Here is a 27419-nt window from a genome sequence, read left to right on the forward strand (position 1 = left end):
TAATTTAACAAGAGTTAAGTTTGTTCATCACTTGTGAGTCAGCATCAGTTATCGCTATGCTCAAATTCTCTTCTCTGATGAAATGGCTGTAACTTGAATTACAGGACATTTGCCATAATAGGACCTCTAAAGTCTAATTTGTTGTTTTATGGCCGGTTATTAGAGTTGGATAAGTTAAAAGCCTTATTGCCTCTTAGTTGATTCTGGAACCAGGTTTTTAAACTTGTCAGAAAGCTGAGGCTTTTCATCCCTGTTACAACCTGTGTACGTTTGGTTATATTATTAGCATACTAATTAGAAAAATAATTTAGTATTCTGAGGCATTTCTTAAGAATACGTGCAAATGGAGAAGTGATTACAATAACATCATTAGAACTTAATAAACACAATATTATTTGGCAAGTGAGTACTTGTATTGAACTAAGGAAAATATAAAGTTATATAATATGTTTACGTAACTTCATACTTGGTCAGGGAATGGATCAGTTGATGATGACCTGTTCTGTTCATACCCTCTGGGGCACCTGGCATTGGCCACTGTTGGAAGACAGGATGCTGAGCTAGATGGACCTTTGGTTTGACACAGTATGGCCGTTCTTATGGTCTCATACTGACATGTAAAAATGGTCCAATGGTCCATCTAGCCCAGTACCCTGTCTTCTGAGAGTGGGTAATGCCAGGTGCCCCAGAGGGAATGAACAGAACAGGCAATCACTGAGTGATCCATCCACGGTCATCCACTCCCAGCCTCTGGCAATCAGAGGCTAAGGACACCCAGAGTGTGGGACTGCATCCCAGACTATCTTGGCTAATAGTTGCTGATGGGCCTATCCTCCCTGAACTTATCTAATTCTTTGTTGAACGCCATTAGATTTTTGGCCTTTACAAAACATTCCCTGGCAACGAGTTTCACAGGTCGACTGAGCGGTGTGTGATGAAGTACTTCCTTTCGTTTGTTTTAAACCTGCAGCTGTTTATTACGCTGCATAGCAGCCCAACCTCATCCTTCCTTATACTCTATTTATTTATATAGCTAAAAAACCTCTTTATTATTTATTTTAGTTTCCTTGGTAAAACCTAATTCAGCTTGACTTGTAGCAATTCTCACTTTATTCCTACATTTTCTAACTTCCACAATATAGTTTCCTCTGCTGATCAACCCCTTTTTCCATTTCCTATAGGCTGTTTACTTACTCCTAATTACCTTGGTCAAGGTGATTATTCATCCAGCTGGGTCTGGAGTCTTTCCCTATAAAAGAAAAGGAGTACTTGTGGCACCTTAGAGACTACAGCTCACTTCATCGAATGCTTATGCTCAAATAAATTTGTTAGTCTCTAAGGTGCCACAAGTCCTCCTTTTCTTTTTGCGAATACAGACTAACATGGCTGCTACTCTGAAACCTTTCCCTATAAACTTTCCCCCCTTTCTTAGGATGCAAATTTCAGATAGTTTTTATATAGCTGAAGAAGTTCGAAGCTTCCTCCTCATTTAAGTACATGTGCTCCTCAGTCCAGCTGACTTCTTTAACTAATTCCTTTAATTTCCCAAAGCCTGTCCTTTTGAAATAAAAAAATCACCCTTGACGACCTGGTTTTGATTACCCTTCCATTTAATTTAAACTGAGTCAACTCATGGTCTCTCGATCCAAGGTTATTTTCTACAATCAGCTCTTCTATGATATCCTTGCTACTTACTAAAACCATGTCTAAAAGTGCATCACCTCTTGTTGATTCAGTGACAATTTGATGAAGAAACTCATTTATCACACCCAAGAATAACTGGGTCCTACCAGTATTAGTAGCATTTATTTTCCAGTCTTTATGCAGTAAGTTAGTCTCCCATTATGACACAATTCCCAAAAGTATTTCTCTCTCTAATAAATATGAATATTAAAGAGATCACTATCCACATCTGAGTCTGATCCTGGGGCCCTGTAGCACTCTCCCAACAAGAACCTCTTTTACAATCCTTCCCCAAAGTGATTTTGACCCAACAGATTCTGTTTTGTCCATACTATCACTTTCTATTTCTTTACAGTTTACTGCTTTGTTAATGTACACCTCTACCCCCATTAACTTTACTTTTATTCCTATCTCTCCTAAACAGTGCATACTCTTCAATACTTGTATTGCAGTCATGAATGCTATTTCACCATATTTCTGTAATCCCTAAAATTTCTGGTTTGACCTCCTGTACCAGGAGTTCAAGTTTCTCCATTTTGTTGCCCAGATTCCTTGCATTTGTGTACAAGTATTTCAAATGCTTCCCTCAGACAATACCCAGTTTTCTGGTTTGTAATATTCCATTATCCCTAACTAATCTTCATTTAGCTGATTATTTTTTCTTCTTGTGTATTGAAGCCTGGTGTGGAAATTTCACAAGTCTTTCCCAACCATCTCCCTTCATCTCCTAATTTGAATCTCTTCTTATCAGTCATGCCAGCCTTGATCCAGAAGATTAATACCCGAGGTTACAAAGTGGAGTCCATCAGTTGAAATGTCTTCTTTCCAAAAATGCCTCCCAGTGGTTGTACAGCATACTGTACAGCATACCATTCTGCATTTTTAGATATGTGGGGATTTAAATCAGTTTAGGAATACGTTTCATTATTGTATGATGAACCTTTCTCATAGCACCATCTTTGAGCCATCTATTGATCTTCATTATCGCATCTCGCCGTCATCCACCTTCTCTAGGGACCAGAAGTATTCCACTGAAAATCACCTGAGCTTCCATTTCTTTAAGTATCTCACCCAGCTGAGCATAGGCATCCTTGATCCATTCCATTGGGAATCTAGAAGGTATCTTTCGTCCTGACAGGTAGCACAGTAAGTGGATTTTTCCCCACTTCCTTCAGGATCCTCTGTAGCCTTATGTCCACATCTCATATCTTTGCTCCTGGCAGACAGTACATTCTTACGTTCTCTGGATCTGTTCTGGTGACAGGCCATTCTTCTGAATATGGAGGCCGCAATCCCATAGACCTGTCTCTTCCTGGTGTTGGTATGAATCTGTTTTATGTCCTCTCTCACAGTCTTCTGAACATTGTCCTCATTTTTCCTTAGGCTTTGGTCCATGTCTATTTCCATAATCTCTTCCTCTTTTTTGCAGGGACTGGCTTTCATTCTTTTCTTCCTCACCACACCATTTTCTGCCTCTTTCTCCTCCTAATTCCTTAGTGCAGCAAACCTGTTACTCAATTTAATTTCACCACCACTATCTGGTCTCTTCTGCCTTGTGCTTGTGGTTATATTCTTCCATGGATCAACCTCCTCTTCTGGCAGAATGCCCTCTAGTTCCTTTTGTTTGGCAGGTTTCCACAAATCTTGAGTTGTCTCTATCACCTCTTCTCTCCTCTCCTGCATCATACTTTCAAATCCCAGTCTGAATGCCGTCGTTGTCTCTAACTGTATCTCTAATCCTTGAATCTTCTCTGCCATGAGCTCTATCAGATGACATTTCATGCGTAAGTAGCTTCCATCAGATATCCCCTGAAGGATGATTAACGTCCTGCAGCTTCTTCATCCAACCATCTTCTTTCCTTCTTCTCCTCTCCTCCTTGGGGAGCCATCATTGTATCCTCTTTCTAGACCCTATTCTTAGTAAAGAAGAAAGGGGAGGAAAAAATCCCAAACTCCCACTTACAAATGCCCACAGAAACTCTGCTGTTAGATGATCGCTAATGAATAGTAAAGCATGGGGGGAACTAATTTATGTTTGAAAGAGTACTTCAGTCTCCATTCCCATTCGGTTTCTCCCCTTCATTGCTGAGGCTACCAGAACAATGCTAGCCAGTTCCTGTTGTAATTGGATGGCAATATAACTGCAAAAAGACTAATATCATTCTGGGGTGTTCGCATTCACAGGAGTGTTGTATGTAAGACTCGGGAAGTAATTGTCCCGCTCTGCTCGGCACTGGTGATGTCTCAGCTCGAGTACTATATCCACACTTTAGGAAGATGTGGACAAATTGGAGAGAGCCTAGAGGACAGCAACAAAAATGATAAAAGGTTTAGAAAACCTGACCTATGAGGGAAGGGTTAAAAAAAACTGGGCATGTTTAGTCTTAAGAAAGGAAGACTGAGCAGGGACCAGATAAGTCTTCAAATATGTCAATGGCTGTTATAAAGAAGACGGGGATCAATTGTTCTTCAGGTCCACTGAAGGTAGGACAAGAAGTAATGGGCTTAATCTGCAGCGAGGGAGATTTAGGTTAGGTATTAGGAAAAACTTTCTAACTAAAGGTAGTTAAGTTTGGAATAGGCTTCCAAGGTAGGCTATGGAATCCCTATCATTGGAAGTTTCTAAAAACAGGTTGGACAAATGGATTGTCTAAGTTTACTTGGTCCTGCCACAGTGCAGGGGTCTGGACTTGATGCCTTCTCGACGTCCCTTACAGCCCTACATTTCTTTGATTTTTTTGAATATTTTTCCATCAGAAAATGTACTGCATTTTTCATGTATAGTACTGAACAGCTGGTAACAAATGACCGAGGCAAGAAAGGCCGGAGCCTGTATCCTGTTATCAGCCCTTGAGGTACCCATGTAATGCAAATGTGGCCAAAAGTTTTAAAAAATAGGAAAAAAAATAGGGGAAAAATTATTCCTCGACAAAGTGGTAGTATGTCAAGGTTCACCTCAGAGCAGATTTTACTGGCAGATTATGAAAGCTTGAGTAGAGGGCCTTTATAATAGAAGTGCTGACTATTCATATTAAGATACCTGAGGTAATGACATAAAATAGCTGAATAAAATAATAACTAAACTTATAATAACCTGTAGTTTTGAGAATTTTCTTTAAGTGCCACCAGATGTCAGTGTAACCAAAGGACCAGAAAAATACTGCAGTGGATTAAAATAGCTTTCATTAAGGTGTGTTCTTTTGAAGAAAAAAAAATCGATTCATTTTGACAATGATAAATAAAGTAGATGTTTTCTTCAGAAAAATATGTATTTGTCAGTATGTGTAACCTCTACTGCACATTAGATATTTGCTCTATGCAAAAACTTGAATGTGCCTAGAATTCTGTACTGAATATTTTTATGTGCTTATTACGTATATGCATAAAACCCGAGCACAGTAAAGACACATATATGAAATTCACAATGATTGGTACCTACACCACAGAAATCATAGATTTTCTACAAATATTAAGATAAACTGTTGCAAAACAGTACAGCACTTCTCACTACAGCCTTGCTGACCACAGTATTTTCTCAGCAATATTTATCAAAACCTGGCATTGTAGATGAGACAATGTTTCTGATATATTGACTTAAAATTCTTTTTCTTGTAGTTTAAAATTGGAATATAATGCATCTTTTTAGCTTTTTGCACTCTTTGGGGGTATTCTCACTGAGAATTTTCCTCAACAGTGTTCCCCAGGACATGCTTTGTTTGTTTGTGTGGTCTAAACAGAGAAATCATTTTTATTTTCTTCAGTTGTCTTTTTTATTTGATACTGAAAAAACCTGAACATTTTGACAGATTTTCAGTTTAACATTCATATGTGTGAGATATGGTGCTGGATAAAGTACAGGTATCTGTGGGGTTCAGAAAAGGGAGACTTTACACATATTAAGGAGTTACAGCTTCAAGATAATTGGAGATGTGGAAGCTTTAGTTATTGTGATGTGATCAAAATCTCTTTGTGTATTAGTTAATTTTGCTTTGTTATATTTCTTAGATCACATAATCATTTTTTTTTAAACTTGAGAGACTGACAAATATCTGTTGTCTGAGAAAGGTGGCAGTTGAATAAAGGGGAGCAGAATTGTACTCAGTATATTTAGGGATATTTTCAGGACAGGAGATTGCCCCCATAAGATTTTACCATACAGCATACCATTCTGCATTTTTAGATGTATGGGGATTTAAATCAGTTTAGGAATACGTTTCATTATTGTATGATAAATTGTGACATTGGAGACGGCTGAACTAATCAGAAGTCAACCACTGTTTAGTGTACAATGGAGTTTTTAGTTTATTTGTATACTACAGTCGTATTTTAAAAAGCTATGATATCTGCAGTTCAATTGAAGGGTTATTTTTAAAATACTTCTTTGGTTCAGTGCTGGGTTAGGAGGATAAAAGATATAAATACAAAGAGCAAATACATTTTAATATTAATTGTCAAAGGCATTTTCAAAATTGTTCATTTCTCCACTGAGGGTGGAATTTTCAAAAGCACATGGGGGAGTTAGGGGAACAACTTCCATTAAATTTTCTTTAGGTGCTTTTGAAAATCCCATAGTGACTATCCACCCACAAATATAAGTTTCAACAGTGTTTATGAGTGGGCACAGAATTCTTCAGCCTTTGTTTTTTTATTTACAAAGCTTCAGAAGGGGCAGCAGAACCTATAGCTTTTCAGATAAAATAGTTAAATTCTCATTCATATCCAGTTGCATGATGGAAGGCAAGGGAGAGGAAAAGTGTATTAATCTCTGGGTTCTGTGTATAGTGTTTACTGCTGTACATCTGCGTTGGGTTCTTGGTTTCTGTGTTTGCGTTGGTTTGATCCATTCATGAGTTCCAGTCAGGTTTTTCCTTCACTAAGGGTATGTCTACATGATGAAATTAGGTCGATTTTATAGAAGTCGATCTTTAGAAATTGATTTTATACAGTCGATTGTGTATGTCCCCACTAAGCACATTAAGTCGGTGGAGTGCGTCCTCAATACCGCGGCTAGCATCGACTCACGGAGTGGTGCACTGTGGGTAGCTATCCCACAGTTCCCGCAATCTCCACTGCCCATTGGAATTCTGGGTTAAGCTCCCAATGACTGGTGGGGCAAAAACATTGTCGCAAGTGGTTTTGGGTGCATGTCGTCAGTCTCCTCTCCCTCCCCCTGTGAAAGCAATGGTAGAAAATTGTTTTGCGCCTTTTTTCCTGGGTTACCCGTGCAGATGCCATAGCACGGCAAGAATGGAGCCCGCTCAGCTCACCGCTACTGTTGTGAGCATTGTAAACACCTCGCGCATTATCCTGCAGTATGTGCAGAACCTGGCTAAGAGATGCTGGCACGAGGACGATTGTGAGGAGGACATGGACACAGATGTTTCTGAAAGCACGGGCTGTGGCAATTGGGACATCATGGCGGCAGTGGGGCTGGTTTATACAGTGGAACGTTGATTCTGGGCCCAGCAAACAAGCACAGACTGGTGGGACTGCATAGTGTTGCAGGTATGGGATGATTCCTAGTGGCTGCGAAACTTTTGCATGCGTAAGCCCACTTTCCTTGAACTTTGTGAGTTGCTTTCCCCCGCCCTGAACTGCAGGAGTACCAAGATGAGAGCTGCCCTGACAATTGAGAAGCGAGTGGCAATCGCCCTGTGGAAGTTTGCAACGCCTGACTGCTACCAGTCAGTCGGGAATCAATTTGAAGTGGGCAAATCTACTGGGGGGATCGCTGTGATCCAAGTAGCCAGTGCAATCACTGACATTCTGTTATCAAGGGTAGTGACTCTGGGAAATGTGCAGGTCATACTGTATGGCTTTGCTGCAATGGGGTTCCCTAACTCTGGTGGGGTGATAGATGGAATGCATATCCCTATCTTGGCACTGGACCACCTTGCCAACCAGTATGTAAACTGCAAGAGGTACTTCTCAATGGTGCTGTAAGCACTGGTGGATCACAGGGGACGTTTCACCGACGTCAACGTGGGATGGCTGGGAAAGGCGCATGACGCTCGCATCTTTAGGAACTCTGGGCTGTTCGAGCAGCTGCAGGAAGGGACTTACTTCCCAGACCAGAAAATTACCATTGGGGATGTTGAAATGCCAATAGTTATCCTTGGGGACCCAACCTACCCCTTAATGCCGTGGCTCATGAAGCCATACACAGGCAGCTGGACAGTAGTAAGGAGTAGTTCAACTATAGGCTGAGCAAGTGCAGAATATTGGTAGAATGTGCCTTTGGAAGTTTAAAAGCTCGCTGGCACTGTTTGCTGACTAGGTTAGACCTCAGCGCAATCAACATTCCCATTGTTATTGCTGCTTGCTGTGTGCTTCATAATATCTGTGAGAGTAAGGGGGAGACGTTTATGGCAGGGTGGAAGATTGAGGCAAATCGCCTGGCGGCCGATTTTGAGCAGCCAGACACCAGGGCGATTAGAAGAGCACAGCTAGGTGCGCTGCGCATCAGAGAGGCTTTGAAAACCAGTTTCATGACTTGGCAGGCTACAGTGTGACAGTTGTGTGTGTTTCTCCTTGCTGCAAACCCACCCCCTTTGTTGATTTTAATTTCCTGTAAGCCAACCACCCTCCCCACTTCGATCACAGCTGGCAAACGAAATAAAGTAATTATTGTTTTGAAACCATGCATTCTTTCTTTAATAATTAAAAAAAAAAAGTGAGATAACTGAGAAGGTAGCCCGGGTGGGGTGGGGTGGGGTGTGGGAGGAGGGAAGGACAAGGCCACATTGCTTATTGTAGCCACACTACAAATCAAAACTGTTTGAATGACATCCTTCTGTTGCTTGGGCCATCCTCTGGAGTGGAGTGGCTGGGTGCTCGGAGCCTCCTGCTCCGCATTCTTGGGCGTCTGGGTGAGGAGGATATGGAACTTGGGGAGGAGGGCAGGCAGTTGTGCAATGGATGCAGCGGGGGGTCTGTGCTCTTGTTGGCTTTCCTGCAGCTCCACAAGATGCCTCATCATGTCCGTTTGCTCCCCCATTACCCTCAGCATCGCCTCCTGCCTCTGCTTATCGCGGTCATTTAATGCTTTCCTGGCCTCTGTCACTGAATGCTTCCGTGCATTCAGCTGTGCCCTATCAGTGCTGGAGGACTGCATGAGCTTGGAAAACATGTCATTGCGAGTGCATTTTTTTCGCCTTGTAATCTGCGATAACCTCAGGGATGGAGATGATAGAGGGAGCATAGAAACATTTGCACCTGTGCGGGGATAAACAGGGAGAGTAAAATTTAAGATGATACATTTCTGAGAACAAAAGGGAGACTCTTTCACAGTGAATCAAACAATTCACAGCAGACAGCACATGTGCTTTAGGTACAAGGTTGCATTTTGCCTTTTATATTGAGTGCCTGCTGGTATGGTGACACATCACACAAGGCTGGGCAACAGAATTCGATTTCCAGGCAGCCATGGTAAGCCTTTTGGTACGCGGGGTTGGCTTCTTACGCCTTCATAACATGTGGAAATAGTTTCAAACTGCAGCGCCCTCCTTTCCCATAGCAAGCAATGCCGGTTAGATTTCTCATTTAAAAGGAGGGGCTGCGGTTTTTGGGTGGATGTGCAGCAGACACCTCCCCCCACCCCACCGTGTGGCTATTCTCTGGGATGATCCCTTCACCCCTTCCCCCGCCACATGGCTATTCTCCGTGATGATCCCTTTTAGCCAAGCGCAAACAGCCCAGCATAAATGGGGTCCTTTTACTGTTCCCTTACAAAAAGTCCCCTGTTTCAACCAGGTGACCATGAATGATATCACTCTCCTGAGGCTAACACAGAAAGATATAGACTGAATGTTGCTTGAATGCGACCAAAACCCAGGACTTTTTGCTGCCATGCTTTGTGCTGCAGTGATTCCAGACTGCTTGCTACTGGCTTGGCGTGGTAAAGTGTCCTACTGTGGAGGACGAAATAAGGCAGCTCTTCCCAGAAACCTTCTGCAAAGGTTTTCAGAGTGCCTCCAGGAGAGCTTCATGGAGATGTCCCTGGGGATTCCCGCTCCATCCCCAGACACGTTAACAGACTTTTCCAGTAGCTGTACTGGCCGTGAATGCATCCCAAGTCTTCAGGGCAAATCAAACATTTAACACTATTGCTTTTAAACCCTGTACTGCAGTTACAAATGTGAACTCACCAGAGCTGCCTTCTGCGGCTTCAGGGCCAGGGATCTCGCCTTGGGAGGGTATTGGCTCCAGGGTGATGAAAAGGTCCTGGCTGCTGGGGAGAACAGATTCACCGCATGCCTGCTGCACATTCTGCTCCTCCTCTTCCTCATCCACAAAATTCTCCTCCCTGTTGTGTGAGACACCCCCCTTGCAGGTGTCCATGGACAGTGGTGGGGTAGTGGTAGGGTCCCCCCCCCTAGAATGCAATGCAGCTGATCATAGAAGTGGCATTTATGGGGTTCTGACCCGGAGCAACCATATGGCTCCTTTGTCTTTTGGTAGGCTTGCCTGAGCTCCTTAATTTTCATGTGGCACTGCTGTGTGTCCCTGTTGTAGCCTCTCTCCACCATGCCCTGTGCGATTTTGGCATATATATTAGCATTTCTTCTTTTTGATCGGAGTTCGGCCTGCACAGATTCTTCTCCCCATACAGCAATCAGATCCAGTGTCTCCCTTTCGGTCTATGCTGCAGCTCGTTTGTGATTCTGGGGGGACTGAATGGTCACCTGTGCTGCTGAGCTCGCCACGCTGACCAAACAGGAAATAAAATTCAAAATTTCCTGGGGCTTTTCCTGTGTACCTGGCTAGTGCATCTGAGTTCAAAGTGCTGTCCAGAGCGGTCACATTGGAGTACTCTGGGATAGCTCCCGGAGGCCAATACCATCAAACTGCATCCACACTACCCCAAATTCGACCCAGCAAGGTTGATTTTAGCGCTACTCCCCTCGCCGGGGAGGAGTACAGAAGTCGATTTTAAGAGCCCTTTAGGTCGATGGAACGGGGTTGGTTGTGTAGACGCATTCATTTTAAAATCGACCTAACGCGGCTAAATTCGACCTAACCCCGTAGTGTAGACCAGGGCTAAGTTGCCCCAACACAACTTCTAGATGGTTTGCATGGGCAGGTTTATAGTCCCTGCAACTGAGTCAGTTAAAGGACCAATTAGCATAGGAGGATTGGGTATGTATTTGGTGTGATTTGTGAACATGTGAGGAACTGTTCCTTCTGTGAATTCCAAAAGAGCCAATCATTAGAGGCTGATAATAGGTTGGCTAGGCACACAAGGATCTGAGGTGTCTGTATGTGGGAGCAGAGGCCTACACGTTAGTATGCATCAGCAATTGGTCCTTGTGACCCTTCTGTTGCTCTGTGATGATGCACTGGGACAGGACCATGGGTTCCCAAATTCAGGGTCAAGTCAAAGGGAAAGAGGTGGAGGCAGTTCCCATCTCTAGAGTGAGTTTGCCGGTACTCCTAACCTTTAGGCATCTGTTGTTGTTAGTTTGGTATTGATAAAGTTTCAGGCAGTCCAGGCAAATTCTGAAGAATTTATTATGTATCTTCCTTCCCCTTTGTCCAATCAAGTGAAGTTAAATTGCTTGATTCATTTCTCAGCATGCTATGTATTATATACTTACATTACACAGTCTTCATTTTTGTCATGGCTTTCACAAAATCATGAATTCTGTGCCTTCCATAATTTTCAAAGAATTTCTGACTCTGAACCCTTGACACTTCGGGATTTCTGCATATGAGAAGTAGATGCAATGGATAAACTGTTGAGCTAAACTCATTGAGAAACTTTAATTAAGTCGAGTCAAACTTGGGATTGCATGGGGAATAGGAGCTCCTCAACAACATTGTGAAGCACAAACAATCTGACCAGTGAACTTGTACTGAGAGCTTGAATTCCTATTGAGACGATGAAGTTTCTCCCTCACCTAAGTTCAAAAACAACAGCAAAAATTCAATTCTGATATGACAAACTATTGTTCAAATCTATTTGCTGTTACCACAGCACAAGCATAATTCTTTGTTGACTAATACGAGCCATTAAAGTTGTCAAGGCTGATTCTCCACTCTGGCACTTCGAGTGCAGAAGGTGGGGGCCCGCAAGGATTCTAAAAATTAATACTGGCCACTCCAGGCTTGTATTGAACTTCCAAGATTACAGCTTCTCTCTGACTTTGGATGGGTAGATGCTGCCACCACCCAACTGCAAAAACCCCTTTGAAAACCCAGGAAGGCGCACTTGGGAATTCCTTCCTGTGCGGTACCCTCAAGCCCTTTCACCCCCCTAACCCCACGGAAGATCTGAGAAAGAAAACAAACGAAATAGCTGTTGCCACCAGCTAATTAAACAACATGTATACAAAGCTTTTAGGACACAAAATCCAATCCTGTTCTAAAAAAAGGTAAATTTTATTAAAAACAAAAAGAAAGAAAATACATTTGAAAACTCAGGCAATTGCTAGATTTAAAAAACCCACTTACAATAATTAAGCATCAAGAATAACCTTCCTGAGATCCAGCTTAAAGGTTACAAGCAAAACGAAAGTATTTGGGGTTAGCACAGAGGAGTCCACAAGCCATAAAGAAATAATAATAAAAAAAACCTAATTGCATCTTCCTAGACATTTCCTGATCTACTTACATATCTGGGGGTTTCAAGTGAGTAGTTTCTAGGTATGATTCAGATGATTTTTCATACCTGGCTCCAAGCTTCTTACAACATAGTTCCAGTCCTTTGTCTGCTTCTCAAGAACAACAACAGAACAGACAAAGGGGAAGTTTTTTTCCCAATTTTAAAAAGTTCTAGCCTTCCCATTGGCTCTTTTGGTCAGGTGCCCACTCCCTTCTTTTTACCTATGTAGGGAGACTTTTTAACCCTTTACAGATAAAGCAAGTAGAGAACAACTACCAAGAGGGATTTTATAGCTAACTGGCTGGCTGGGTGTCCATAAAAGGGAGCTACCCCCTCCCACCCTTTCATTTATCACAAAAATGTTACAGGTTATGGAACCCTTTTGCCGGTGGGATTTGACATCTTTTAATTATATTTTTATGATAATGTGCTCTTCACAATGACCAGTCAATGGCTCTTCCTAAAAATTACCATGATTGAACAGCTATAACAACTTGTACTTCTGCAGTGTATACGACCTCGAAGTACTTTATAGACTCTTTTCTCCAGCACAACCCTGAGGCATAGGTAAGTATTGTACCCATTTTATAGGTAAGTAAGCTGTGTCACAGAGACTGTAGTGATTATCTGTCCGTCAGCACACCTTTGCCAATGGCTTAATGAGGGAAGTCTCTCTTTATACCAGTAATATTTGCAGAAGGAATACAGAAAATGACTGATTGGAAACAAATAATTTATTTAGCAATGATCTAGTGTGAAAACCACTCTTGCAGTATAATTATTGCACTTTGTTTTCTAGATATTGGAAAATACAGTATATGGTGTTACGTTTTCAGCTCATCTGTGTGTTTTCTCCCTAGTCTTGTGTGGTTTTACAGAATTAATATTCCAGTGTTGTTTTTATATGATAATGATATGTATTTATTTGTCCACCTACTTATGTTTGTAAACCTACAAAGTAATTATGATAGACTCAGAGCAGCTTTCACTAATCCAGGTAACAACCAGCTAGAGAAGCTGAAGAACAGGCAGAGTCCAAAGAACTCTGATGCTCACCAACCTTTGTTTCATTGGGTATACTCAGCACTAGGGCAGGGAAATGAGCAGAGTTGCTCTGCTTTGTGTTGGTGGCTGACACCCAGAAAAAAAAACAGAAAAAATCTTCAGCCGGTAATAGTGAATCAGTTTGTCTATCATAAGTAGGGTTTTCCAAGGCTTAGGTGTACTAATGAAAGGGAATAGTTTATGTAGTAGTTAGAGGCATTAAAATCCATGTTTCCAAGAAGACAGTAGCTAAACTCACAATTCATTGGGGCCAGAATTTCACCCAGTTGTGTGCAGAGGGCACCTGAATATAGGGATGTATAAAAAGGGATGGTGATAGAGTCACAGAGTTGTGTTGCCTTGAGTTTCTCCATCTTGTGAGTCCCCAAGTTCCTCCCCTTGAGAAGAACAATATGTAGGAACTGAGTTTTCCCTCTGTTTATCTGCCCTTCTCTATCACCTCTTATGAGTTTTTCTTCAGGAGAGGTGATCTGGGCTAAGAGAGAGCAGGATGGACAAGAAAAGATGAGGGGTTGCCTTCTCCCAATGGGAAAGCGGTGGGACATCAGCAGTAGCTAATCACTGGGGGAAGAGGAAGTTGTTATTTGTTAACAAATGGCATAAAAGGGCATAAAACGTTGCAACAGAGGGCATGAGATTTATAGGTTCAGGAAACCATTATAGCTACCACTTGGCAGGCAGAGGTGAATTTGTAGGTAGATAGCCTGCAGCCTATCCACTTGCTGCTGCAGAAGTTCCTCAACATGCTCTCTAAAAACAGGCTGGTGCGCTCTGTCTTTTTTTGTTTGCTTCTACTCAGGATAGATAGGGTTTGAATAATAACCAAAAAAATAGCATGTAAGAATTTTTCATTTTCATCTCTAGGTTCCGTTGCTGTATCACAAGCATTGGTTAGTAATATGAATGTTAAAGAGAAATTATATACTTTCAGGTCATGGTTATTTTGTCAAAATTGCATTAAAGTTAGCTAGGATGTTGCCACAAATACTTAATCGTACAAAATGTAGTGATGTGTCATTGATTATAAAAATCCATAAATAGTGTAGCCAGGGTGCTTTATCTCCAAAGTAACATGTCTAAGAAAAATTGACACTTGGAAGTTTCTTAAAAACAACCTACTAAATTCATTATTTTCAATACTATGGTGATCTATTGATGAGCAGATTGGTTTGTAGGAGAGTAACCCATTAAGTCAGGGGTGAGCAAACTTTTTGGCCCGAGGCATGCAAAACTGTATGGTGGGCCGGGTACGGAAGGCTGTGCCTCCCCAAACAGCCAGGACCCCGCTCCCTATCTACCCCCTCCCCCTGACTGCCCCCCTCAGAACTCCAGACCCATCCAACCCTCCCCCCCCACTCCTTGTCCCCTGACCATCCCCTCCTGGGACCCTCCACCCCAAACTGCCCCCCCGGGAACCCACCCCCTATCCAACCCCCGTGCTCCCTGTCCCCTGACTGCCCCTCCGCCCCTTATCCACACCCCCGCCCCCTGACAGGCCCCCTGGGACTTCACCCCCTATCCAACCACCCCATGCTCCCTGTCCCCTGACCGCCCCCCCCCCCCCGAACCTCCACCCCATCCAACCACCCCCTACTCCCTGTCCCCTAACTGCCCCCCCCGGGACCCCATACCCCTTATCCAACTCCCCCGCCCCCTTACCATGCGTCTCAGAGCAGCAGGAGCTCACAGCCTCTCCGCCTGGCCGGAGTCAGCCGTGCTGCATGTGTGGCAGCATGGCTGCAGGGGAGGGAGGCTAGCCTCCCTGGCCAGGAGCTCAAGGGCCAGGCAGGACGGTCCTGTGGACCAGATGTGGCTCGCGGGCCATAGTTTGCCCACCTCTGCATTAAGTGATCTAAAGGCAAGTTTTTGTGAGAGTAAAAGTTAGGAGAGCAATATTTTGAGGCAAGTAGTCTACAATCATATTTTACATTACCTTTTGATTTATTTTCCTTCTATCTTTGTCACCCTCTTCTTTGACTCACCTTTCTGCTACTTAGTACCTTTTTTCTATTCAGGTTAGGCTGCAAATCGCAGGGAAAAATAGTGCTGTTTTTCCAGTAGGAAAGACTTTACTAGTGTTTCTTAGTGAGTGGCAACAATTCTGCATTCATACTGAGTGAGAGAGGCTAGGATCACATTATTATAGTCTGTCTCAATCTCTTCAAGCTCAATAGTTAGAGCACTTTTATTAATATTATTATTGGTTATTACTTTTCTTATCATAGCAAAATTAGCCTGTCAGCAATGGGTGCAACAAAAATGGTGCTGAACATAATTTAACTGCAAGTGTAGCCAAGGAATTCAGAACCAGCCCAGAATCTGTGGCTAAAACCAACCTAACTCACTTTCTGAAATAAGCTGAAAAGGGTTTGTCCTTGGTATATTTGCATTTAAACTGTTCAGCACCAGTTTAGTTTCACTTGTTGGTGACACCTGTTGTCAGTAACAGGACATTTGCTGGTATAGACAAGGATTCAGGCAAGAAGCAACACTACTGTTCTTATATTGTTTTGAGTGCAGATTGTCCTTTGGACCTATGTTGAACAAAGAAGGAAGGTATTGTTCCTCAGGTGGACAGACAACCAACTTGTTCTTCCCTGTATTCTCTATTATGGAAAACTTGTCTTATGAAAGGAGACTCAAGGAGCCTGGCTTGTTTAGCCTAACTAAAAGAAGGTTGAGGGGAGATATGATTGCTATCTATAAATATATCAGAGGGATAAATACCGGAGAGGGAGAGGAATTATTTAAGCTCAGTACCAATGTGGACAAAAGAACAAATGGATATAAACTGGCCACCAGGAAGTTTAGACTTGAAATTAGGCAAAGGTTTTTAACCATCAGAGGAGTGAAGTTTTGGAATAGCCTTCTAAGGGAAGCAGTGGGGGCAAAAGATCTATCTGGCTTTAAGATTAAACTTGATAAGTTTATGGAGGAGATGGTATGATGGGATAACATGGTTTTGGTAATTAAATATTCATGGTAAATAGGTCCAATGGCCTGTGATGGGATATTAGATGGGGTGGGATCCGAGTTACCCAGGAAAGAATTTTCTGTAGTATCTGGCTGGTGAATCTTGCCCATATGCTCAGGGTTTAGCTGATCGCCATATTTGGGGTCGGGAAGGAATTTTCCTCCAGGGCAGATTGGAAGAGGCCCTGGAGGTTTTTCGCCTTCCTCTGTAGCATGGGGCACGGGTCACTTGCTGGAGGATTCTCTGCTCCTTGAAGTCTTTAAACCACGATTTGAGGACTTCAATAGCTCAGACATAGGTGAGAGGTTTCTCGCAGGAGTGGGTGGGTGAAATTCTGTGGCCTACGTTGTTCAGGAGGTCAGACTAGATGATCATAATTGTCCCTTCTGACCTTAGTATCTATGAATCTATGAATTATGCTTACTTTAAATATAATTTGCAAATATGTAACCAAAAATTAGCTAAATGTATTTTTATGTTCTGAATGGCCCAGATAGATAAGGGAGGCCTTTGGCATGTAATTAACTCTGAACAGACTTTCATTTCAGTATCCTCAAAGTGAAGCTGGCCAGCTCCTGCCACACTTAACATTGCATCTGCTGTGGTGCCTTGTTGGGAAAAATAGAGCTGTCTCAGTGGTTCACGTAAGTGTAATTGTTTATTATATAGCGTGGTTTGCAAAGTGTTTTTTGTGTTGTTTTATATTTCAAAGGGTATAAAAATAATATGAAAGACACAATAAAACTGTGCTATATAATGAAAGGGAAAAAACCCACTTACATGAGCTATCATGAGTCAGTTCCATGCCTCAGCATGGTTCTTCAAAACCTCTGAAATTAAGGCATGCATTGTGCGAGGGTATGGCGGCTGAAAGAGGGGTCAGCTGGTGTGGCTTTGCAGAGGCTGAAATGAGGTGAAGAGTGCACTTCTTTATACAGTCTATTTAGGGTTTTCAGAACATCATAATATATGTAGTTGGGCGTGTTAAGAAAATATTCTCAGCTCACCTTTTAAATTCTACCTCTATACCCCTTGAGCTGTAAATGCCATTAGAGAGAATTTCAGTTGAACTCCACAATTTAAGATGTTTCTATAATTGTGTAAATTACCATAAGTAAAGTGTAACTGTCTGTCTATGGTCTAAACAACTCTGAAGAAGGGGTCAGTCATTGAGAGTAGAGCAACTTTTTTGGCTTGTAAGAAAGGCAGGATGGGAAGAAGACAGATTCATATGAACAAAGGGCACTGTGAGGCTCTCTGATGTAGCCAGTACACTGGCCTGCTCCCTGTAGATATGAGTAGCTGTTCGATTTTAAATAGAATTCCTATGTGAATAAGTGGAAGTTTTTAGTCTCTAGGATTATCCAAGTGAGTCGGGTTGGAGAGGGTAAAGAACAAAAATAAAGAAAATAAAAAAAGAAATACTGTGTATAGGAGAAAACATTCAAGAACGATTCATCTCTCTGAATGTGACCCCTGTAATGCCACTAAAGACAGCAAGACTTATGGTGATAGCCTGGGCAAGCAGTAGCTGTGCACAGGGCTGCTTTAACTTTTGCACCTATTCAATCTTTCAAAGATTTAAAAACATTTTAGACAAGATAGTATCAACAGCTTGCTCCAGAGGCCAAGCTCTTTCCTGCTTCCCTCAGCTGGAAATGCATAACCTCATATCTCTACCAAAATGTTAAAATGTGCAACACATTCAAGGAGGCAGAATCACAACTTCTCCTGATTTGCCTCTGTCATCAATTTTAATGAACAGCTGAGATATATGGACATAAAAAAAAAAAATGGAGAAGAACCTCTCACTTTGCTGTTTTTGCCTTCTAGTTCAACAATTTTGCTCTTAAAGCCAAACAGTTTTTATTTCAATATAGTGTAAGAAAGCGCTCTGTAGTTTTGGTTTTCTGTTAGTACAGTTTATATGCAATATCAAAATTTGGTAAAACGGACCTCTCAGTAGCGTTCCTACTGTCTTACCTGGCCAATGGCAATCATGTTTCCAGCTGCTGTAACCAACCTCAGGAGAAAGATAATGTATCCTCACAAGTGCACAGAGCAGCGGAGTTTTGACTGTAAACAAGGGTAGTTTACTAACTTGTTTTCAGCAGCAGGTGAACTGTGAGACACACGTGACTATTCCGTATAGTGGCACAAGTTGGTGGCTGGATAAGTAAATAAGTGGCTATTTTCAGTCTGCGGTGGTTTTTTCTTGAGGTGAGCCCCTTGTCTGATGGGAGTGGTAATGGGGTTCTAGGTTAGCATGTTGTCAGCTAGTTCCAAGGTCAGTGAATAGTAGAGGTCTCTGAAAAGGTACGTTTGAGTTAATATAGAGGCATACAAGTGTTAATATGCTCCTTTTTAGTTAGAGACTCTTTATACCAAGTCAAGTTTTAAGTATCCTGTAGGGTTTGGACCAGGGGTCTCAAAGTCCTGGCCCACGGGCCTTCTGTGGCCTGAGAACCTCCCCACTGAGGCCCATGGAGGAGAGACGCATGCAGCCACGCTACCCACTCTGTCTGCTGCAGGTGCCGCCCCCCGCAGTTCCCATTGGCTGGGGGTGAGGGACAGAGATACCATCACTAGTCATCGGGCAGAGTTAGCCATGGAGGCAGCATCATTAGTTGCCAGGCAGAGTCAGCCATGGAGGCAGTGTCACTTTTTTCCACAGTGTATATAAACAAGTCAAAATACTGAACACAACTATCTGATGCCCACCTTGCTGCAATCCTGAAAGTTTCAATTGCTCAGTCACTGAGGCCAAACATCAACAAACTGACAGAACTGAAGTGTTGCCAGGTGTCTGGCAAACACTAAAACACTCTGGCAGGTGAAGAATTGTATAAAGTTGTATGACAGTTTTATTATTTCTAAGAAATTTGAAATAAAAATACAATATTATCGTTTTCTGAACACCATTGTCAGTTACATTGTTGGCCCACTGGGAGAATTTGAGGACGGGCGCTGGCCCTAAGGTAAATTGAGTTTGAGATCCCTGGTTTAGACAAACTTCATATTGGATGTGCACACTTAACATATATGACAAAGAATCTACCTGGAATGATTTCAGTGACCAAGTCCTTCCTTTCTGACAGGTGCAAAGAGTGGTACTAGAGTAAGGGAAATGAACAGTGACTTAGTCCTTCACATGTGAGGTACCACAGGAAGTTGTTTATCCTCCTAAGAGCATAAGAGCTGCTGAAGAAGTTTGTGAGGCATTTTGGTCTGTGGTAATGTTTGTATGGTGATGGTACTTAGTTCTAGGTTTCTTATTCATCAGATTCAGTTCGTTCAGTTTCCTTACTTCCGTAGCATCTGCCCAAAATAGGGTCAAATGAGAATGGGTTGGCTGATAATTAATCTGGTTAAAACAGAGATGTATTTGTTTGTTTGGTAATCCAGAGAAATTAGTGAGGGTTGTAACTGCTCCACTTATTCATGAAATGAATCCCATCCATGCCAAAACAGCTTGGGGTAATTTGACCCCAAGATTTCTCTTGGATTCCCAACTAGCAAAAGGGGTTCATACAGCTTTTTGAATCTGTGGTTGGTTGAAGTGTTGCAGCCTTTCCTCACTGAAGCAGATCTCACGAGTCATCCATGGCTCTATCACTTTCAGGCTTGGGCTACTTCATTGTCTCACAGTTAGGGTTATCCTTGAAGACCACTTGGAAACTTTAGCTAATGCTGAATGCAGTAGCAACATGCTCACAGCGCAGTGCCTTGGCCATGAGCACATTAGGCCTGTATGCCATCCACTTTACTGGCTTCCCATCTGCATCTGATTACAATTCAAATAATTAGTTTTAATCTACAAAATCTTCTGTGGTATGGCATTTAGCTGTCTTAGAGTTTGCAGCTCTTTCTGTGCACCAACATGTCAGCTGAGGTCTGCTGAGGAACTTCTGCTCACGGTCTTTATGTGATTAGAGGATTAGAGGTAGGGCATTTGTGATTTGTTTTGGAACTTTACTACCTCTGTCACATCCCAAGTTTGCTTCATTGTGAAGTGCAAGACCCCTGTCTTTGACAAAGCTTTCATTGTAATGAAAGCTACCTCTTTTACAGAAGAACAGCCATACTGGGTCAGACCAAAGGTCCATCTAGCCCAGTATCCTGTCTTCTGACAGTGGCTAATGCCAGGTGCTTTAGAGGGAATGAACAGAACAAGTAATCATCAAGTGATCCATCCCCTGTCGCCCATTCCCAGCTTCTAGCAAACAGAGGCTAATGACACCTTCCCTGCCCATCCTGGCTAATTGCCGTTGATGGACTCCATTATGGACTCCATGAATTTATCTAGTTCTTTTTTTAACCCTGTTATAGTCTTGGACTTCACAACATCCTCTGGCAAAGAGTTCCACAGGTTGACTGTGGGTTGTGTGAAAAAATACTTCCTTTTTTTTTTTTTAAACCTGTTGCCTATTAGTTTCATTTGTTGACCCCTAGTTCCTATGTTATGAGAAGGAGTAAATAACACTTCCTTATTTACTTTCTCCACACCAGTCATGATTTGATAGACCTCTGTCATATCCCCCCTAACTAATTCATATCAGCCTAACTCTAGAAAAACTAATGACTGACTAGAATCATAGAATATCAGGGTTGGAAGGGACCTCAGGAGGTCATCTTGTCCAACCCCCTGCTCAAAGCAGAACCAATCCCCAACTAAATCATCCCAGCCAGGGCTTTGTCAAGCCTGACCTTAAAAACTTCAAAGGAAGGAGATTTCACCACCTCCCTAGGTAACACATTCCAGTGTTTCACCACACTCCTAGTGTAAAAGTTTTCCTAATATCCAACCTAAACCTCCCCCACTGCAACTTGAGACCATTACTCCTCATTCTGTCATGTGCTACCACTGAGAACAGTCCAGATCCATCCTCTTTGGAACCCCCTTTCAGGTAGTTGAAAGCAGCTATCAAATCCCCCCTCATTCTTCTCTTCCACAGACTAAACAATCGCAGTTCCCTCAGCCTCTCCTCCCCAATCATTTTTTTAAAAAAGGAGTACTTGTGGCACCTTAGAGACTAACAAATTTATTTGAGCATAAGCTTTCGTGAACATGGCTGCTACTCTGAAACCAATAATTTTTGTTGCCCTCCGCTGGACTCTTTCCAATTTTTCCACATCCTTCCTGTAGTGTGGGGCCCAAAACTGGACACAGTACTCCAGATGAGGCCTCACCAATGTTGAATAGAGGGGAACGATCACGTCCCTCGATATGCTGGCAATGTCCCTACTTATACATCCCAAAATGTCATTGGCCTTCTTGGCAACAAGGGCACACTGTTGACTCATATCCAGCTTCTCGTCCCCTGCAACCCCTAGGTCCTTTTCTGCAGAACTGCTGCCTAGCCATTTGGTCCCTAGTCTGTAGCAGTGCATGGGATTCTTCACTTGTCCTTGCTGAACCTCATCAGATTTCTTTTGGCCCAATCCTCTGATTTGTCTAGGTCCCTCTGTATCCTATCCCTACCCTCCAGCATATCTACCTCTCCTCCGAGTTTAGTGTCATCTACAAACTTGCTGAGGGTGCAATCCACACCATCCTCCAGATCATTTATGAAGATATTGAACAAAACCGGTCCGAGGCTTCATATATGACCACTGCAGCCTGATAACTAGAAAACAAGTTGGAATTGTGGAATAATTTTTGCTATTAAGTGTTGGCAATAAATATATAAAACAGATACCGAGCAGCTTGATTTTAATAAGCTAAATTGACTGTAGACCAGGGGTGGGCAAACTATGGGCTGGATCTGGCTCCGCATGCTGCCCTCGCCTGCAGGCACCGCCCCCCGCAGCTCCCATTGGCCAGGAACAGGGAACTGTGGCACTCCCTTCCGCACCCCAACCCCCTGTCCCAGCCCTACATTCATGGCCCTGCATGCAATTTCCCCACCCAGATGTGGCCCTCTGGCCAAAAAATTTGCCCACCCCTGCTGTAGACAGAGATGGGAAAAATAAAATTGGATTGAAAATTTAGTAAACATGACCTAAGAAGAATGTAACACTGAGAATCATTTTGTAGAAACTCTTTTTTTTTCAGTTTGATTCTGTGAGGTCCTCTATGGAATTTTACAAATTGTTACTTTGCACTTTATAGGATTTATAAGTCTTTTAAAATGTTTACAAATATTTCCTAAGCTTAGGAACTCTCCAAGAAATTATGTACTGAAGATTGTATCATACCTATTTTACATATAAGAGATCATGTAATCTCTTTGTTCCTCAATTTACCTGTGAGTTACAGAGTGTATTGGTGGTAGAGCTACAAGTAGAACCCAGAACTCCTGACTCTATTCTTTCCTGTAATCAACAATCACTTTCTTTTTATGGGTATTTCATTTTCAGAGGTGTCTGCAATATAGGTACACTAGTAACAGTCGTCACGTACTGTAGTTCCACTTTCTTGTCCTCATACTGAATGTGTGGGTAAATGTGAAGTTGCCTCTAGGGCTAGTGTGGCTGATTGTGATCTCTCATCACAGAGTGTAATCAGGAGTATGTCTACTGAGGTTGATGTAGTTTTACACCAATGTGGACTAAGGACTTAACTTCCATATGTACAATTTTTTTTGTATTTTTAAGTTGAAAATTATTGAGGAAGAGGAGAAATTAAAGTTACTAGCAGATGTTTCCTTAATTATGGTTTCCATAGATTTCCACCTGCTGGAGAAAGAGATGTTAGTTTTGCTGTACATTGAAACTTTTATTCCCTGTGAAACCACATTATCAGATTGATAGTACTTTATCTCCATTATCCATGTAGTGACTGTCATATTCTTAAATGATGGTTATCAATGTCTCCATCTTGGAGCTTATAAATGTTTTGCTTCACAAAGAGGCAACACTGGATATAATTTCTGTTTCATATGCAGAGCCTTAGAGAGTAGGTTTTGTGTGTTTGGATTTAGATCTGTAATCAGAGCTGCACAGTCACTCAAAGTGAATTAGTTTTGATGTCTGTTGTGGGGCTGTAAAACAATTCTGACTACTGAGGTGAAAATTTGATGACTAAACCACTGAGCTGACCAGTTCCTTCAATTCTGCCTCTTTGGTAAGAGTAATTTTTTACTACTCTGTTTGAAGCTGTAGAAAATGGACATCCAGAAATTATAAAGCTTCTACTCCAACACGGAGCAAATATTAATGGATCCCATTCTTGGTCTGGATGGAATTCTTTGCACCAAGCTTCTTTTCAGGTAACCTATAAATTTATTATTTCATTTCCATGTAAATAGTGTGTTTTACCCTTTTAAAATGACAGGTTGTACAGTTTTTGCTTCTTACTCTGGTGATTTATGATTGTTAGGCTAGGGCAGAAAAGGCAGTCTAAATGCTAATGATCATTCTGAATATGTCATACTATGCTACAGCAGCTATAGAAGGTGTTGGGCAGCAATGATTATTTAAATATTAAAAGTACTGCATGTACTTAAGAAGTGATCAGATATAACATTTGGGAAGTAAATCTGTTATAAGATACAATGAAAGTCTTCCCCAAAAAATTAAGTGTATCAGATGAGGTCAACCTGGTCTCTTCTCAATTTTTTTTTTAATCCAGCATAAAAATTTATCAGACTTATAGTTCTAATATGCTAATTTAATTCTATTTATATTTATTGGACTGGGTAAATGTGCAATATGAAATTAAACCTATCTGATGATTCTGCCACAGACTTTCAGAATACCATAGAATATTGAATGTACTCTATATTTTAGATTTCTACACAGAGTAAGAATGAAAAAGTAGGGTTATATCAATTCCACTGCTTTTTTTTCTAACAAAACAAAAATATATTTATTTCAGGGACATACTGAAATAATAAAATTGCTTCTTGAAAAAGGAGCGAACAAGGAATGTGTGGATGACTTTGGAATCACACCTCTGTTCATTGCTGCTCAGTATGGGAAGCTGGAGAGTTTACGAGTACTTCTATCACATGGTAATTTTCACCTTTCATTTAGCATTAGTAATATTTTTATAATGTTAGTGAAACATCAGCTATGAACTGGTATGTGAAATTATCACAAAATGCTTAAATTTTGCTATTCCGGTATCTTGCCTTGCTTTCCCTTGAGTCAGACCAAGAAACAGGACATAAAACATAAGTGCTTGTCTACAGTTGAAATGCTACGGTGACATAGGTGATCCACCTCACCAAAAGGCAGTAGGTAGGTCGATGGAGGAATTCTTGGGTTGACTTTGCTCTATGTGCACCGGGAGTTAGGATTTTTTTACACCCCTGACTGACTTAGTTGGGTCGACCTGACTTTTTAGTTAGACCAGGCCTAAGTAAAGACCTAACCTAGGTAAAGATTAAGGTTCTGATTGTGAAACCCTTAATTACACTGAGTAGTCCTTTAGTACAGTGGTTCTCAAACTAGGGGTGCCGCTTGTTCAGGGAAAGTCCCTGGCGGGCCGGGCCAGTTTGTTTACCTGCCGTGTCCACAGGTTTGGCTGATCGCAGCTCCCACTGGCCGCGGTTCACCGTTCCAGGCCAATGGGGGTTGCAGAAAGTGGCGCAGGCCAAGGGACGTGCTGGCCGCCCTTCCCGCAGCCCCCATTGGCCTGGAGCGGCGAACTGCGGCCAATGGGAGCTGTGATCAGCTGAACCTGTGGATGCAGCAGGTAAACAAACCGGCCCGCCCCGCCAGGGGCTTTCCCTGAACAAGCGGTGCCCCTAGTTTGAGAACCACTGCTTTACTACATGAGAAGTCCAATTCATTTCTATGGATTACTGCAGGAGCAATATACTACTCAGCGTGATTAAGGGTATCACAATCTGGCCCTAAAGTTACAGTAGTAATTTCTTCAGAATCTCATACCAGCAGACCTTGGTGTGCATCTCTGAATAGTATGCTCTCACTAACCTTCCCACACAATCAAATGAAAATTAAACAGTCATTACTATTAAACTGTTGAGTACCCTAAACCTGCCAAAACATCACACACAGGTCAACAACTCTGGCATCTCAATACTTGTGGGGCACTATCTCCAGAAAGTAATTTCTAACAAAATATTAACTAAATCTTTGCAATTTCTCCACACCGTCTGTCATTTATCTGGTATTGCCCTATTCTACTGCACAGTGAGACAAGTACTTCCCAATCTCATACAAAGTAATTTCTCTCATTTTACAGTAGGAGTAAGAAACCTAATGTAAAGTTCATCTGTAAAGGTGTAAATAAAAGTAATGAATCTGTGGTTTATAGTTCTGTTTATTAAGTATCTTCTACTATCAATATATAATGCAGTGCTATACCAGAGTGCAAGCCCAACAATCTGCCAGCATAGCAGGATTATTGGCATGTTGAATGATGGGAATGTCTTCCTTTGAATGGAAGAAAGTGGTTCAGCTCTCCAGTGTGTAATGTTATTTTAGAGTTTGTTTAATTTATTAGATACTAATTACTTGCAGTGTGCTGAGAATTGCATATTTTTCTGTATTTGTGATTAACTTTATGTTAATGCTTTACATCATTCATTCACTCTGTAACCTCAGCAGGGTTTCAAGTGACCCTAAAGGAGAATTTTAAGGGACTAGCATTTGACAGTGTTTTCTTCCTGTCAAATTTAAATGAAAACCAAAAATACTTTGAGAACTTTAGTTCTAATCACTTTAGTATATGGGCAATTTGAAAACATGTAGCAGGTTAGTAAAATAAATATGATTCTTCTTCGAGTGCTTGGTCATGTGGATTCCATTGTAGGTGTGTGCGCGCGCCCACATGCACAGTCATTGGAGACTTTTGCCTTAGTGGTGCCTGTAGGGCTAGCTATGGTGCCCTCTGGAGTGCCACACTCATGTGTTGGTATATCAGGTGCCGCCGGTCCTGCGCCCTTTCAGTTCCTTCTTACTGCCCGGGGTGGTCAGTCGGAGCGCCTCTGTCCCTTGCTTCTCAAGTGGTCAGCGGTTTCTCTTCTATCTTAGCCTTGTGCTTCTAGGTGTAAATAGTTTAATCATTTGTTAGTTGTAAAGTACCCGTTAAGTGTTTAGTTAGTGTCCTGGCAGGGACTTTGCCGTAGGTGGGGCATGCCCCGGTCTCCGGGTTTCAAGCCCTGCTTTTCGTGTAATGGGCCGATGTCTGGCAATGACTTACAAAAGGATTCACTCCTGGGGAGTTCCTCCCCCCAAAAGGACCTGCCACCGACTCCAGGGAGTGGTAGAGGGCCCAAGCCGACAGCATAGTTGATGCGCTCTGAGCCCCCAGCGCCTAGAGAGCTAAGAGTGCCTCTGTCACAGCTGGTACCACGTGTGGCAATGGAACCGGCTAAGGCTCCCCATGAGGGCAAGCCCTCCAGCAAGGCCTCTCACAAAACAAGCGAGTGCCACCGGTCCCCAGGGCCAAGACAGAGCCCTAGGTTGCCACGTTCTTGATCTCCACATCAGCCCAGGTCTCCGGCTCACCGCTAGGAGTCATCAGCTCCGCGCTCCCGATCCCCGTCTTCGCGCCGGAGCTCACCCAGGCGTCGATCTCCCCAGCACTAGTCTTCATCACGTTGTTGGTTGCCTTTGCTGAGACCTCGAGGTTACTCGCTGGCACGGCACCACTCGCCCTACTCCTGGCACCGATTGGACCGTTCCCAGCACCGATCACTGGCGGTGACAGTGAGCCACCAGACCCAAGCCTCCATAGCCCCGCCTTGTTCACTGGAGGGTGATGACTTCTCCGGCTCGGAGGCGCATTTCAGTCCCTCACTCAGACAGCATTGTGATTGGGCTCCGGAGGGTGCATTCGCGGCATTGGTGCTGATCTGGCAGCAGGGCCAGTGGCTGACCCAAAATGGCCTTATTGGAATGTCTGGGTGTTCCCGTCATGCCATTGCCCCACTCCTGCCAGCCCTCAGTCACCGCGTCAGACAGGCCAAAGTTGGCACCCACAACGACGATGACACCGGGTTTGGTGCAGGACACTCCGGCAGCTGCCGTGGATGAGGAGCCGGTACCCCTCCTTCCCCCCAAGGCCACCCTCTCTGATGGGCGAGGACACCACCAGACCACCCCCGGTCATCCAATTAACCTCCTCCTGTCCAGATGAGGCAGTGGCAGGCCCCTCCAGAGCTAGCCTGACAGACAGTT

General features: G+C 42.7%; 1 protein-coding gene across 7 annotated transcripts in view; it reads left to right on the forward strand.

The window, feature by feature from the left end:
• The window catches only part of ASB3 (ankyrin repeat and SOCS box containing 3), a 126607-nt gene that overhangs the window by 62513 nt on the left and 36675 nt on the right, over positions 1 to 27419 (forward strand). For 6 of the 7 annotated variants that reach the window (XM_043543810.1, XM_037895885.2, XM_043543809.1 and 3 more), the window contains 2 exons: positions 23424 to 23536; positions 24145 to 24280. The exons of the other annotated variant lie outside the window; for it this stretch is intronic. In XM_043543810.1, the coding sequence (XP_043399745.1) occupies positions 23424 to 23536; positions 24145 to 24280 (249 nt within the window). The remainder of the gene's footprint in view (positions 1 to 23423; positions 23537 to 24144; positions 24281 to 27419) is intronic. 7 annotated transcript variants of the gene reach the window in all.

This window comes from Chelonia mydas, chromosome 3 (genome assembly GCF_015237465.2).
Source record: "Chelonia mydas isolate rCheMyd1 chromosome 3, rCheMyd1.pri.v2, whole genome shotgun sequence".
Classification (NCBI taxonomy): domain Eukaryota; kingdom Metazoa; phylum Chordata; order Testudines; family Cheloniidae; genus Chelonia; species Chelonia mydas.